The sequence below is a fragment of the Oncorhynchus nerka genome, linkage group LG10 (genome assembly GCF_034236695.1).
Source record: "Oncorhynchus nerka isolate Pitt River linkage group LG10, Oner_Uvic_2.0, whole genome shotgun sequence".
Classification (NCBI taxonomy): Eukaryota; Metazoa; Chordata; class Actinopteri; order Salmoniformes; family Salmonidae; genus Oncorhynchus; species Oncorhynchus nerka.
This window is the reverse complement of record NC_088405.1, coordinates 6,342,502-6,358,126: the sequence shown is the minus strand read 5'-3', so window position 1 is coordinate 6,358,126 and position 15,625 is coordinate 6,342,502. Positions and strand designations below refer to the sequence as shown.

General features: G+C 49.0%; 1 protein-coding gene across 1 annotated transcript in view; it reads left to right on the top strand.

The window, feature by feature from the left end:
• Positions 1 to 252: 252 nt before the first annotated feature.
• Positions 253 to 15,625, top strand: part of LOC135573641 (glutaredoxin 3-like) — a 34,088-nt gene continuing 18,715 nt past the window's right edge. The window contains exons 1-2 of the mRNA XM_065022945.1: positions 253 to 342; positions 7,022 to 7,194. Of these exons, the coding sequence (XP_064879017.1) occupies positions 303 to 342; positions 7,022 to 7,194 (213 nt within the window). The 5' untranslated portion in view covers positions 253 to 302. The remainder of the gene's footprint in view (positions 343 to 7,021; positions 7,195 to 15,625) is intronic.

Sequence of the window (15,625 nt, the reverse complement as noted above, 5' to 3'; positions counted from 1 at the left end):
CCTCTCTCTCTGTCTCGGATCTCTCTCTCTCTCAAACCTCCTCCTCTAGAATAATACAAACATGCAAACAGAAAGAAAAACCATTACGTTAAAATATTAATGTTATTTTCCTTTCTCCCCCATCCTCTGGTGGGTCTCAGGGTGGCCAGAAGATTGACAGGCTGGACGGAGCTCATGCCCCAGAGCTGACCAGTAAGGTCCAGAGGCTGTCGGTCAGCTCGGGGGCTAAGGCGGGCCAGGGCGGAGCCCCTAAAGAGGACCTTAATGAGCGTCTGAAGAGACTGATCAACGCAGCACCCTGCATGCTCTTCATGAAGGGATCCCCCCAGGAACCCCGCTGTGGTAAAGAGAGAGAGTGTGGGGGTGTGGTCTTCATGAACAGGCTCCCGCTGTGGAAAACACACAGGGACCAGGCCTGGTAATTAGAGAAAGACAGGGGGATTGGTGGTGGTGGTGGAGGAGAGGCAGGCCTGGTAGTGGAGGAGAGGCAGGCCTGGTAGTGGAGGAGGAGGAGAGGCAGGCCTGGTGGTGGAGGAGGAGGAGGAGAGGCAGGCCTGGTGGTGGAGGAGGAGGAGGAGGCCTGGTGGTGGAGGAGAGGCAGGCCTGGTGGTGGAGGAGAGGCAGGCCTGGTAGTGGAGGAGAGGCAGGCCTGGTGGTGGAGGAGAGGCAGGCCTGGTGGTGGAGGAGAGGCAGGCCTGGTGGTGGAGGAGAGGCAGGCCTGGTAGTGGAGGAGAGCAGGCCTGGTAGTGGAGGAGAGGCAGGCCTGGTGGTGGAGGAGAGGCAGGCCTGGTGGTGGAGGAGGCAGGCCTGGTGGTGGAGAGGCAGGCCTGGTAGTGGAGGAGAGGCAGGCCTGGTAGTGGAGGAGAGGCAGGCCTGGTAGTGGAGGAGGAGAGGCAGGCCTGGTGGTGGAGGAGGAGAGGCAGGCCTGGTGGTGGAGGAGGAGGCAGGCCTGGTGGTGGAGGAGGAGAGGCAGGCCTGGTGGTGGTGGAGGAGAGGCAGGCCTGGTGGTGGTGGAGGAGAGGCAGGCCTGGTGGTGGTGGAGGAGAGGCAGGCCTGGTAGTGGAGGAGGAGGAGAGGCAGGCCTGGTGGTGGAGGAGGAGGAGAGGCAGGCCTGGTGGTGGAGGAGGAGAGGCAGGCCTGGTGGTGGTGGAGGAGAGGCAGGCCTGGTGGTGGTGGAGAGGCAGGCCTGGTGGTGGAGGAGGACATTACACTGTAAGGGGTTGAGGTTCCCAACCACGCCGCTGATTATCAGGTTCAGTATCAGGTTCAGTATCAGGTTCAGTATCAGGATCAGGTTCAGTATCAGGTTCAGTATCAGTATCAGGTTCAAGGCAGTTTGCAAACATCTGAAACATTTGAGTTTAAAATCTAAACCCATTAGTTATTTTTCACCTCATCCTGAAATGTATCTCTAAATATTTTTCATCTTTATAAAGAAGCCAAGTTGTAGTGTTTGTGAACTCTCGTTTAATGTAATCCCCACCAAGCCACGTGAGGCTGTGACTGCGACCTTGCTAGTTCTTTAAAGAAGCCCTCGAAACCTGAATTTAAAGGTTACACACTCATACACCATGTTAAACACATGCTCCTAACACATTACACACTCTTTGTGCGTGTGTGTGTGTCTGTGAGTGTGTGTGTCTGAGTGTGTGTGTGTCTGAGTGTGTGTCTGAGTGTGTGTGTGTGTGTGTGTGTGTGTGTGCGTCTGAGTGTGTCTGAGTGTGTCTGAGTGTGTCTGTGTCTGAGTATGCGTGCGTGTGTGTGTGCGTTTGTGTTTCTGTGTGTTTGTCTCGTGTGTGTGCGTGTGTGTGTCTCTGTGTGTGTCTCTGTGTGTGTGTGTGTGTGTGCGCATAATAACCTAACTTTCCTTGAAATAAGAAATCAGCTTTTTTTATGTTCCTTTTTCCTGGAGCTGTATGGTGTGTCTGCGGTGCGCGACCCCCCCCTGACCCTTTAGGAGAAGGGGAGAGGGGCAACAACCGCTCGCCAATCAATCGTGCGTCTGGGTCTAGGATAGAGAGCCTCTAGCCAGAGAAAGCAGCTGGGCCTGGTGTAGTAGAAACAAGTTAATATAGTGGCATGTAGCTGAATAACCATTAGTTAGGGGCCTCTAGCTGTTTTATAATGAATTCCCCCATGAATGAATGGAGTATCAGAATGAGAGTTTCACTGCAGGCTCTACATGCAGGCAACATATCACCCCTCCTCTACTCCTGTTCTCTCTTTCTGTTCTCTTCTCTTTTTCTCTGCCTCTCTCGCTTTCTTTCTTGATCGCTCGCTCACTCTCCTTTCTCCTCTCTCCCTCTCTTTCTCCTCTCTCCCTCTTTCTCTTCTCTCTCTCTTTTTCTCCTCTCCCTCTTTCTCCTCTCTCTCTTTTGCCCCTCTTTCTCCTCTCTCCTCTCTCTCTTTCTCCTCTCCCTCTTTCTCCTCTCTCCTCTCTCTCTTTCTCCTCTCCCTCTTTCTCCTCTCTCTCTTTTTCTCCTCTCTCCTCTCTCTCTTTCTCTCCTCTCTACCCCTTCCTCTCTTTCTCCTCTCTTTCTCCTCTCTCCCTCTTTCTCCTCTCTTTCTCCTCTCTCCCGCTTTCTCCTCTCTTTCTCCTCTCTCCCGCTTTCTCCTCTCTCCCGCTTTCTCCTCTCTCCCGCTTTCTCCTCTCTCCGCTTTCTCCTCTCTCCGCTTTCTCCTCTCTCCCGCTTTCTCCTCTCTCCCGCTTTCTCCTCTCTCCCGCTTTCTCCTCTCTCCCGCTTTCTCCTCTCTCCCGCTTTCTCCTCTCTTTTCTCCTCTCTCCGCTTTCTCCTCTCTTTCTCCTCTCTCCCGCTTTCTCCTCTCTTTCTCCTCTCTCCCGCTTTCTCCTCTCTTTCTCCTCTCTCCTTTCTCCTCTCTTTCTCCTCTCTCCCGCTTTCTCCTCTCTTTCTCCTCTCTCCCGCTTTCTCCTCTCTCCCGCTTTCTCCTCTCTCCTCGCTTTCTCCTCTCTCCCGCTTTCTCCTCTCTCCTCGCTTTCTCCTCTCTCCCGCTTTCTCCTCTCTCCCGCTTTCTCCTCTCTCCCGCTTTCTCCTCTCTCCCGCTTTCTCCTCTCTCCCGCTTTCTCCTCTCTCCCGCTTTCTCCTCTCTCCCGCTTTCTCCTCTCTCCCTCTCTCCTCTCCCTCTCTTTCTCCTCTCTCCCTCTCTTTCTCCTCTCTCCCGCTTTCTCCTCTCTCCCTCTTTCTCCTCTCTCCCTCTCTTTCTCCTCTCCCTCTCTTTCTCCTCTCTCCCTCTTTCCCCTCTCTCCCTCTTTCTCCTCTCTCTTGCTGTCTTTCTCCTCTCTCATTCTTTCTCTCTCTCGTTCTCTCCCTCCACCCTCGTTTCCATCTTGTCTATTTCCCTCTGTCACAGTCTCTTCTCAAACACTGACTCACACTCATGTATCAAACACACATATCTGCCTCATATTTAAACAGTGATCCTGTCCATGCCAATGTGGACCCATGTCAGTAGTAAGAGACACTGCATTTGGAAAGTATTCAGACCCCTTGACTTTTCCCACATTTTGTAAGTTACAGCCTTATTCTAAAATTGACAACAAAAAGAATGTCTCATTTCCTATCAATCTACACACAATACCCCATAATGACAAAGCAAAAACAGGTTTAGAAACTTTTGCTAATTTATTAAACATAAAAAAAAACGGATCATATTTACATAAGTATTCAGACCCTTTACTCTGTACTTTATAAGTATTCAGACCCTTTACTCAGTACTTTATAAGTATTCAGACCCTTTACTCTGTACTTTATAAGTATTCAGACCCTTTACTCGGTACTTTATAAGTATTCAGACCCTTTACTCGGTACTTTATAAGTATTCAGACCCTTTACTCAGTACTTTATAAGTATTCAGACCCTTTACTCAGTACTTTATAAGTATTCAGACCCTTTACTCGGTACTTTATAAGTATTCAGACCCTTTACTCAGTACTTTATAAGTATTCAGACCCTTTACTCGGTACTTTATAAGTATTCAGACCCTTTACTCAGTACTTTATAAGTATTCAGACCCTTTACTCGGTACTTTATAAGTATTCAGACCCTTTACTCGGTACTTTATAAGTATTCAGACCCTTTACTCGGTACTTTATAAGTATTCAGACCCTTTACTCGGTACTTTATAAGTATTCAGACCCTTTACTCGGTACTTTATAAGTATTCAGACCCTTTACTCTGTACTTTATAAGTATTCAGACCCTTTACTCGGTACTTTGTTGAAGCACCTTTGGCAGCAATTACAACCTCAAGTCTTCTTTGGTATGACCCTACAAGCTTGGCACACCTGTATTTGGGGAGTTTCTCCCATTCTTCTCTGCAGATCCTCTCAAGCTCTGTCAGGTTGGATGGGGGAGTGTCGCTGCACAGCTAATCTCAGGTCTCTCCAGAGATGTTCAATCGGGTTCAAGTCCGGGCTCTGGCTGGGCCACTCAAGGACATTCAGAGACTTGTCCTGAAGCTACTTCTGTGTTGTCTTGTCCGTGTGCCTAGGGTCATTGTCCTGATGGAAGGTGAACCTTCGCCCCAGTCAGAGGTCCTGAGGGCTCTGGAGCAGGTTTTTATGAAGGATCTCTCTGTACTTTGCTCCTGTCATCTTTCCCTCGATCCTGGCTAGTCTCACAGTTCCTGCCGCTGAAAAACATCCCCATAGCATGATGCTGCCACCACCATGCTTCACCGTAGGGATGGTGCCAGGTTTCCTCCAGATGTGATGGTTGGCTTTCAGGCCAAAGAGTTCAATCTTGGTTTCATCAGACCAGAGATTCTTGTTTCTCATGGTCTGACTCCTTTAGGTGCCTTTTGGCAAACTAAGCGGGCTGTCATGTGTCTTTTACTGAGGAGTGGCTTCCGTCTGGCCATAAAAGGCTTCCATTTTTTTTTTTTTTTTTTTTTTTTCTTTTTAACTAGGCAAGTCAGTTAAGAACAAATTCTTATTTTCAATGACGGTCTAGGAACAGTGGGTTAACTGGTCTAGGAACAGTGGGTTAACTGGTCTAGGAACAGTGGGTTAACTGGTCTAGGAACAGTGGGTTAACTGGTCTAGGAACAGTGGGTTAACTGGTCTAGGAACAGTGGGGGTTAGCTGGTCTAGGAACAGTGGGTTAACTGGTCTAGGAACAGTGGGTTAACTGGTCTAGGAACAGTGGGTTAACTGGTCTAGGAACAGTGGGTTAACTGGTCTAGGAACAGTGGGTTAACTGGTCTAGGAACAGTGGGTTAACTGGTCTAGGAACAGTGGGTTAACTGGTCTAGGAACAGTGGGTTAACTGGTCTAGGAACAGTGGGTTAACTGGTCTAGGAACAGTGGGGTTAACTGGTCTAGGAACAGTGGGTTAAACTGCCTGTTCAGGGGCAGAACGACAGATTTGTACCTTGTCAGCTCGGGGATTTGAACTCGCAACCTTCCGGTTACTAGTCCAACGCTCTAACCACTAGGCTACCCTGCCGCCCCATCTGGACACTCTACCATAAAGGCCTGATTTGGTGGAGTACTGCAGAGATGGCTGTCCTTCTGGAAGGTTCTCCCATCTCCACAGAGGAGCTCTGTCAGAGTGACCATTGGGTTCTTGGTCACCTCCCTGACCAAGGCCCTCCTCCCCTGATTGCTCAGTTTGGCTGAGCGGCCAGCTCTAGGAAGAGTCTTGGTGGTTCCAAACTTCTTCCATTTAAGAATGATGGAGGCCACTGTGTTCTTGGGAAAATTACTTAAAAATCATACAATGTGATTTTCTGGATTTTTGTTTTAGATTCCGTCTCTCACAGTTGAAGTGTACCTATGGTAAAAATTACAGACCTCTACATGCTTTGTATAAGTAGGAAAACCTGCAAAATCGGCAGTGTATCAAATACTGGTTCTCCCCACTGTATGTATGTATATACACACTTTGTATTACTTAAAATGAATGTGATGATACCAGGCTAGAGTTTGGGACCATCTTTATTTTAGCTTTTAACTTCATGTCTTGTTCATGTGTTTCCAAATGGCCCTTTTTATATGAGGGTAACAAACATGCTGCTGAACAAACTCATCTGCAATTATCTCCTGACTTAATATCCTGACTCTGTTCCTGTTAACATACAATAACATTGAACTAACAACCTGATTTAATATTCTAACTCTGTTCCTGTTAACATACAATAACATTGAACTAACAACCTGATTTAATATCCTGACTCTGTTCCTGTTAACATACAATAACATTGAACTAACAACCTGATTTAATATCCTGACTCTGTTCCTGTTAACATACAATAACATTGAACTAACAACCTGATTTTATATCCTGACTCTGTTGTTCATATGGGGTATTGTGATGTCATTATGGGGTATTGTGATGTCATTATGGGGTATTGTGATGTCATTGATGTATTGTGATGTCATTATGGGGTATTGTGATGTCATTATGAGGTATTGTGATGTCATTATGGGGTATTAACATACAATAACATTGAACTAACAACCCGTTGATTTCTCCTCAGCCGTCAGATTGTAGTTCTATTGAAGTACCATGCTATCCAGTAATACAGCCGTGTCTTATACTAGGTTTACAAACACACTGTGTTCTCCCCATCACCCAGGTTTCAGCCATCAGATTGTAGTTCTGTTGAAGGACCATGCTATCCAGTATAACAGCCGTGTCTTATACTATGTTTACAAACACAGTGTGTTCTCCCCATCACCCAGGTTTCAGCCGTCAGATTGTAGTTCTGTTGAAGGACCATGCTATCCAGTATAACAGCCATGTCTTATACTAGGTTTACAAACACAGTGTGTTCTCCCCATCACCCAGGTTTCAGCCATCAGATTGTAGTTCTATTGAAGTACCATGCTATCCAGTAATACAGCCGTGTCTTATACTAGGTTTACAAACACACTGTGTTCTCCCCATCACCCAGGTTTCAGCCATCAGATTGTAGTTCTGTTGAAGTACCATGCTATCCAGTATAACAGCTGTGTCTTATACTAGGTTTACAAACACACTGTGTTTCTCCCCATCACCCAGGTTTCAGCCGTCAGATAGTGGCGCTTTTCAAGGACCATGCTATCCAGTTCAGCAGTTTTGACATCCTGTCAGACGAGGAAGTGAGAGGGGGGCTGAAGACCTTCTCCAACTGGCCCACCTACCCTCAGGTTTACGTTAACGGAGAACTCGTAGGGGGACTGGACATTGTCAAGGTGAGTCATGTTAAACACATATTTTTCTTTTCCAGAGAACTGAGGCGAGTGAGCGAAAACAAAACAAACATCAACAACAACAAAAATGATAAATGTAACCCTTGTAAAAAAAATACTAAATAACTTTGGTATAACACCTTGGTATAACACCTTGGTATAACACCTTGGTATAACACCTTGGTATAACACTTTGGTATAACACCTTGGTATAACACCTTGGTATAACACCTTGGTATAACACCTTGGTATAACACCTTGGTATAACACTTTGGTATAACACCTTGGTATTTTTTATTTTTTATTTTTTATTTCACCTTTATTTAACCAGGTAGGCTAGTTGAGAACACCTTTATTTAACCAGGTAGGCTAGTTGAGAACAAGTTCTCATTTGCAACTGCGACCTGGCCAAGATAAAGCATAGCAGTGTGAACAGACAACACAGAGTTACACATGGAGTAAACAATTAACAAGTCAATAACACAGTAGAAAAAAAATGGGCAGTCTATATACAATGTGTGCAAAAGGCATGAGGAGGTAGGCGAATAATACAATTTTGCAGATTAACACTGGAGTGATAAATGATCAGATGGTCATGTACAGGTAGAGATATTGGTGTGCAAAAGAGCAGAAAAGTAAATAAATAAAAACAGTATGGGGATGAGGTAGGTGAAAATGGGTGGGCTATTTACCAATAGACTATGTACAGCTGCAGCGATCGGATAGCTGCTCGGATAGCTGATGTTTGAAGTTGGTGAGGGAGATAAAAGTCTCCAACTTCAGCGATTTTGCAATTCGTTCCAGTCACAGGCAGCAGAGTACTGGAACGAAAGGCGGCAAATGAGGTGTTGGCTTTAGGGATGATCAGTGAGATACACCTGCTGGAGCGCGTGCTACGGATGGGTGTTGCCATCGTGACCAGTGAACTGAGATAAGGCGGAGCTTTACCTAGCATGGACTTGTAGATGACCTGGAGCCAGTGGGTCTGGCGGCGAATATGTAGCGAGGGCCAGCCGACTAGAGCATACAAGTCGCAGTGGTAGGTGGTGTAAGGTGCTTTAGTGACAAAACGGATGGCACTGTGATAGACTGCATCCAGTTTGCTGAGTAGAGTGTTGGAAGCCATTTTGTAGATGACATCGCCGAAGTCGAGGATCGGTAGGATAGTCAGTTTTACTAGGGTAAGCTTGGCGGCGTGAGTGAAGGAGGCTTTGTTGCGGAATAGAAAGCCGAGTCTTGATTTGATTTTCGATTGGAGATGTTTGATGTGAGTCTGGAAGGAGAGTTTGCAGTCTAGCCAGACACCTAGGTACTTATAGATGTCCACATATTCAAGGTCGGAACCATCCAGGGTGGTGATGCTAGTCGGGCATGCGGGTGCAGGCAGCGATCGGTTGAAAAACATGCATTTGGTTTTACTCGCGTTTAAGAGCAGTTGGAGGCCACGGAAGGGAGTGCTGTATGGCATTGAAGCTCTTTTGGAGGTTAGATAGCACAGTGTCCAATGACGGGCCGAAAGTATATAGAATGGTGTCGTCTGCGTAGAGGTGGATCAGGGAATCGCCCGCAGCAAGAGCAACATCATTGATATATACAGAGAAAAGAGTCGGCCCGAGAATTGAACCCTGTGGCACCCCCATAGAGACTGCCAGAGGACCGGACAGCATGCCCTCCGATTTGACACACTGAACTCTGTCTGCAAAGTAATTGGTGAACCAGGCAAGGCAGTCATCCGAAAAACCGAGGCTATTGAGTCTGCCGATAAGAATAACACCTTGGTATAACACCTTGGTATGTATAACACCTTGGTATAACACCTTGGTATAACACCTTGGTATGTAGAACACCTTGGTATAACACCTCGGTATAACACCTTGGTATAACACCTAGAGACCTCACCAAGAGATTTGAGCCTTTTGATGTAGTGGTTTTAGAATGACAGAGACCAGGGTTTGAGTCCTGGTCAGGATACCCTTCTAATGAACTACATTGGTTTCAGCAGTTGGATAGCACTATTGACAGCATGGGGCGGCAGGGTAGCCTAGTGGTTAGAGCGTTGGACTAGTAACCGGAAGGTTGCAAGTTCAAATCCCCAAGCTGACAAGGTACAAATCTGTCGTTCTGCCCCTGAACAGGCAGTTAACCCACTGTTCCTAGACCGTCATTGAAAATAAGAATTTGTTCTTAACTGACTTGGCTAGTTAAATAAAGGTAATAAAAACATTTTAAAAAATAAATACATTGACAAGACCACTTCCTCGTGGTCACAGACGGACAAGACCACTTCCTCGTGGTCACAGACGGACAAGACCACTTCCTCGTGGTCACAGACGGACAAGACCACTTCCTCGTGGTCACAGACGGACAAGACCACTTCCTCGTGGTCACAGACGGACAAGACCACTTCCTCGTGGTCACAGACGGACAAGACCACTTCCTCGTGGTCACAGACGGACAAGACCACTTCCTCGTGGTCACAGACGGACAAGACCACTTCCTCGTGGTCACAGACGGACAAGACCACTTCCTCGTGGTCACAGACGGACAAGACCACTTCCTCGTGGTCACAGACGGACAAGACCACTTCCTGCGTGGTCACAGACGGACAAGACCACTTCCTCGTGGTCACAGACGGACAAGACCACTTCCTCGTGGTCACAGACGGACAAGACCACTTCCTCGTGGTCACAGACGGACAAGACCACTTCCTCGTGGTCACAGACGGACAAGACCACTTCCTCGTGGTCACAGACGGACAAGACCACTTCCTTGTGGTCACAGACGGACAAGATCACTTCCTCGTGGTCACAGACGGACAAGACCACTTCCTCGTGGTCACAGACGGACAAGATCACTTCCTCGTGGTCACAGACGGACAAGACCACTTCCTTGTGGTCACAGACGGACAAGACCACTTCCTCGTGGTCACAGACGGACAAGACCACTTCCTTGTGGTGCAGGCGGACAAGACCACTTCCTCGTGGTCACAGACGGACAAGACCACTTCCTTGTGGTCACAGACGGACAAGACCACTTCCTTGTGGTCACAGACGGACAAGACCACTTCCTCGTGGTCACAGACGGACAAGACCACTTCCTTGTGGTCACAGACGGACAAGACCACTTCCTTGTGGTCACAGACGGACAAGACCACTTCCTTGTGGTCACAGACGGACAAGACCACTTCCTTGTGGTCACAGGCGGACAAGACCACTTCCTCGTGGTCACAGACGGACAAGACCACTTCCTCGTGGTCACAGACGGACAAGACCACTTCCTTGTGGTCACAGACGGACAAGACCACTTCCTTGTGGTCACAGACGGACAAGACCACTTCCTTGTGGTCACAGACGGACAAGACCACTTCCTTGTGGTCACAGACGGACAAGACCACTTCCTCGTGGTCACAGACGGACAAGACCACTTCCTCGTGGTCACAGACGGACAAGACCACTTCCTCGTGGTCACAGACGGACAAGACCACTTCCTTGTGGTCACAGACGGACAAGACCACTTCCTTGTGGTCACAGACGGACAAGACCACTTCCTCGTGGTCACAGACGGACAAGACCACTTCCTTGTGGTCACAGACGGACAAGACCACTTCCTTGTGGTCACAGACGGACAAGACCACTTCCTTGTGGTCACAGACGGACAAGACCACTTCCTCGTGGTCACAGACGGACAAGACCACTTCCTTGTGGTCACAGACGGACAAGACCACTTCCTCGTGGTCACAGACGGACAAGACCACTTCCTCGTGGTCACAGACGGACAAGACCACTTCCTTGTGGTCACAGACGGACAAGACCACTTCCTTGTGGTCACAGATGGACAAGACCACTTCCTCGTGGTCACAGACGGACAAGACCACTTCCTCGTGGTCACAGACGGACAAGACCACTTCCTTGTGGTCACAGACGGACAAGACCACTTCCTTGTGGTCACAGACGGACAAGACCACTTCCTCGTGGTCACAGATGGACAAAACTACTTGTAGCGAGTTGATGTTGTAACGAGTCTATGGACATCAGACCAGCATCCCGGAGTCGCCTCTTCACTGTTGATGTTGAGACTGGTGTTTTGTGGGTACTATTTAATGAAGCTGCCAGTTGAGGACTTGTTTCTCCAACTAGACACTCTAATGCATTTACATTTACATTTAAGTCATTTAGCAGACGCTCTTATCCAGAGCGACTTACAAATTGGTGCATTCACCTTATGACCTCCAGTGGAACAGTAGTGCATCTAAATCTTTTCAGGGGAGGGGGTGAGAGGGATTACTTTATCCTATCCTAGGTATTCCTTAAAGAGGTGGGGTTTCAGGTGTCTCCGGAAGGTGGTGATTGACTCCGCTGTCCTGGCGTCGTGAGGGAGTTTGTTCCACCATTGGGGGGCCAGAGCAGCGAACAGTTTTGACTGGGCTGAGCGGGAACTGTACTTCCTCAGTGGTAGGGAGGCGAGCAGGCCAGAGGTGGATGAACGCAGTGCCCTTGTTTGGGTGTAGGGCCTGATCAGAGCCTGGAGGTACTGAGGTGCCGTTCCCCTCACAGCTCCGTAGGCAAGCACCATGGTCTTGTAGCGGATGCGAGCTTCAACTGGAAGCCAGTGGAGGGAGCGGAGGAGCGGGGTGACGTGAGAGAACTTGGGAAGGTTGAACACCAGACGGGCTGCGGCGTTCTGGATGAGTTGTAGGGGTTTAATGGCACAGGCAGGGAGCCCAGCCAACAGCGAGTTGCAGTAATCCAGACGGGAGATGACGAGTGCCTGGATTAGGACCTGCGCCGCTTCCTGTGTGAGGCAGGGTCGTACTCTGCGGATGTTGTAGAGCATGAACCTACAGGAACGGGCCACCGCCTTGATGTTAGTTGAGAACGACAGGGTGTTGTCCAGGATCACGCCAAGGTTCTTAGCGCTCTGGGAGGAGGACACAATGGAGTTGTCAACCGTGATGGCGAGATCATGGAACGGGCAGTCCTTCCCGGGAGGAAGAGCAGCTCCGTCTTGCCGAGTTCAGCTTGAGGTGGTGATCCGTCATCCACACGGATATGTCTGCCAGACATGCAGAGATGCGATTCGCCACCTGGTCATCAGAAGGGGGAAAGGAGAAGATTAATTGTGTGTCGTCTGCATAGCAATGATAGGAGAGACCATGTGAGGTTATGACAGAGCCAAGTGACTTGGTGTATAGCGAGAATAGGAGAGGGCCTAGAACAGAGCCCTGGGGGACACCAGTGGTGAGAGCACGTGGTGTGGAGACGGATTCTCGCCACGCCACCTGGTAGGAGCGACCTGTCAGGTAGGACGCAATCCAAGCGTGGGCCGCGCCGGAGATGCCCAACTCGGAGAGGGTGGAGAGGAGGATCTGATGGTTCACAGTATCGAAGGCAGCCGATAGGTCTAGAAGGATGAGAGCAGAGGAGAGAGAGTTAGCTTTAGCAGTGCGGAGCGCCTCCGTGATACAGAGAAGAGCAGTCTCAGTTGAATGACTAGTCTTGAAACCTGACTGATTTGGATCAAGAAGGTCATTCTGAGAGAGATAGCGGGAGAGCTGGCCAAGGGCGGCACGTTCAAGAGTTTTGGAGAGAAAAGAAAGAAGGGATACTGGTCTGTAGTTGTTGACATCGGAGGGATCGAGTGTAGGTTTTTCAGAAGGGGTGCAACTCTCGCTCTCTTGAAGACGGAAGGGGCGTAGCCAGCGGTCAGGGATGAGTTGATGAGCGAGGTGAGGTAAGGGAGGAGGTCTCCGGAAATGGTCTGGAGAAGAGAGGAGGGGATAGGGTCAAGCGGGCAGGTTGTAGGGCGGCCGGCCGTCACAAGACGCGAGATTTCATCTGGAGAGAGAGGGGAGAAAGAGGTCAGAGCACAGGGTAGGGCAGTGTGAGCAGAACCAGCGGTGTCGTTTGACTTAGCAAACGAGGATCGGATGTCGTCGACCTTCTTTTCAAAATGGTTGACGAAGTCATCTGCAGAGAGGGAGGAGGGGGAGGGGGGAGGAGGATTCAGGAGGGAGGAGAAGGTTGCAAAGAGCTTCCTAGGGTTAGAGGCAGATGCTTGGAATTTAGAGTGGTAGAAAGTGGCTTTAGCAGCAGAGAGAAGAAGAAAATGTAGAGAGGAGGGAGTGAAAGGATGTCAGGTCCGCAGGGAGGCGGTTTTCCTCCATTTCCGCTCGGCTGCCCGGAGCCCTGTTCTGTGAGCTCGCAATGAGTCGTCGAGCCACGGAGCGGGAGGGAGGACCGAGCCGGCCTGGAGGATAGGGGACATAGAGAGTCAAAGGATGCAGAAAGGGAGGAGAGGAGGGTTGAGGAGGCAGAATCAGGAGATAGGTTGGAGAAGGTTTGAGCAGAGGGAAGAGATGATAGGATGGAAGAGGAGAGAGTAGCGGGGGGAGAGAGAGCGAAGGTTGGGACGGCGCGATACCATCCGAGTAGGGGCAGTGTGGGAAGTGTTGGATGAGAGCGAGAGGGAAAAGGATACAAGGTAGTGGTCGGAGACTTGGAGGGGAGTTGCAACGAGGTTAGTGGAAGAACAGCATCTAGTAAAGATGAGGTCGAGCGTATTTCCTGCCTTGTGAGTAGGGGGAAGGTGAGAGGGTGAGGTCAAAAGAGGAGAGGAGTGGAAAGAAGGAGGCAGAGAGGAATGAGTCAAAGGTAGGCGTGGGAGGTTAAAGTCGCCCAGAACTGTGAGAGGTGAGCCGTCCTCAGGAAAGGAGCTTATCAAGGCATCAAGCTCATTGATGAACTCTCCGAGGAACCTGGAGGGCGATAAATGATAAGGATGTTAAGCTTGAAAGGGCTGGTAACTGTGACAGCATGGAATTCAAAGGAGGCGATAGACAGATGGGTAAGGGGAGAAAGAGAGAATGACCACTTGGGAGAGATGAGGATCCCGGTGCCACCACCCCGCTGACCAGAAGCTCTCGGGGTGTGCGAGAACACGTGGGCAGACGAAGAGAGAGCAGTAGGAGTAGCAGTGTTGTCTGTGGTGATCCATGTTTCCGTCAGTGCCAAGAAGTCGAGGGACTGGAGGGAGACATAGGCGGAGATGAACTCTGCCTTGTTGGCCGCAGATCGGCAGTTCCAGAGGCTACCGGAGACCTGGAACTCCACGTGGGTCGTGCGCGCTGGGACCACCAGATTAGGGTGGCCGCGGCCACGTTTGTATGGTCTGTGCAGAGAGGAGAGAACAGGGATAGACAGACACATGGAGCTACACAGTTTGTATGGTCTGTGCAGAGAGGTTAGAGAACTTATTGGGATACAGACAGACACATAGTTGACAGGCTACACAAGAGGCTACGCTAATGCAAAGGAGATTGGAATGACAAGTGGACTACACGTCACGAGTGTTCAGAGAGTTAAGCTTACGTAGCAAGAATCTTATTGACTAAAATGATTAAAATGATACAGTACTGCTGAAGTAGGCTAGCTGGCAGAGGCTGCGTTGTTGACTAAGTAGAATGCAAAGGAGATTGAATGACTAGTTGGCATTGGCTGGGTTGTTGACACTACACTAAGTCAAGTCGTTCCGTTGGCAGTGTAATAGTTTCTACTGTGCTGCTATTCGGGGCTAGCTGGCTAGCTAGCAGTGTTGATTACGTTACGTTGCGTTAAAGAACGACAATAGCTGGCTGGCTAACCTAGGAAATCGCTCTAGACTACACAATTATATTTGATACAAAAGACGGCTATGTAGCTAGCTATGTAGCTAGCTACGATCAAACAAATCAAGCCGTTGTACTGTAATGAAATGAAATGAAAAATGTGATACTACCTGTGGAGCGAGCGAAATGCGACAGTTGTTGAGTGCAGAAGTTCTGTTCGGTAGACGTTGGCTAGCTGTTGGCTAGCTAGCAGAGTCTCCTATGTTAAGGACGACATAAAACTACACACTCTAAACTACACAATTATCTTGGGTACGAAGACAGCAAAGACAACTATGTAGCTAGCTAACACTACACTAATCAAGTCGTTCAGTTGAGTGTAATAGTTGTGCTGCTAATCGGTAGACGGTGGACTAGCTAACGGTGGACGTTAGCTAGCTGGCTAGCTGCAGGGCAGTGTAGACTGCGTTAGGACGACGAAATACGATAATTACGCAATTATCTATGATACAAAGACGGCTGTGTAGCTAGCTAAGAAGAAATTGCTAAGATTAGATTAGAAATCAAACCGTTGTACTATAATGAAATGTAATGAAATGTAATACTACCTGCGGACCGAGTGCAGATGCGACCGCTCGCTCCAACCCGGAAGTGCTCCATGCACTTGTCCTCTTGCTCAGTTGTGCACCGGGGCCTCCCACTCCTCGTTCTATTCTGGTTAGAGCCAGTTTGTGCTGTTCTGTGAACAGCGTTGTACGAGATCTTCAGTTTCTTGGCAATTTCTGACGACTGACGAGTTTCAGAAGACAGTTATTTGTTTCTGGCCATTTT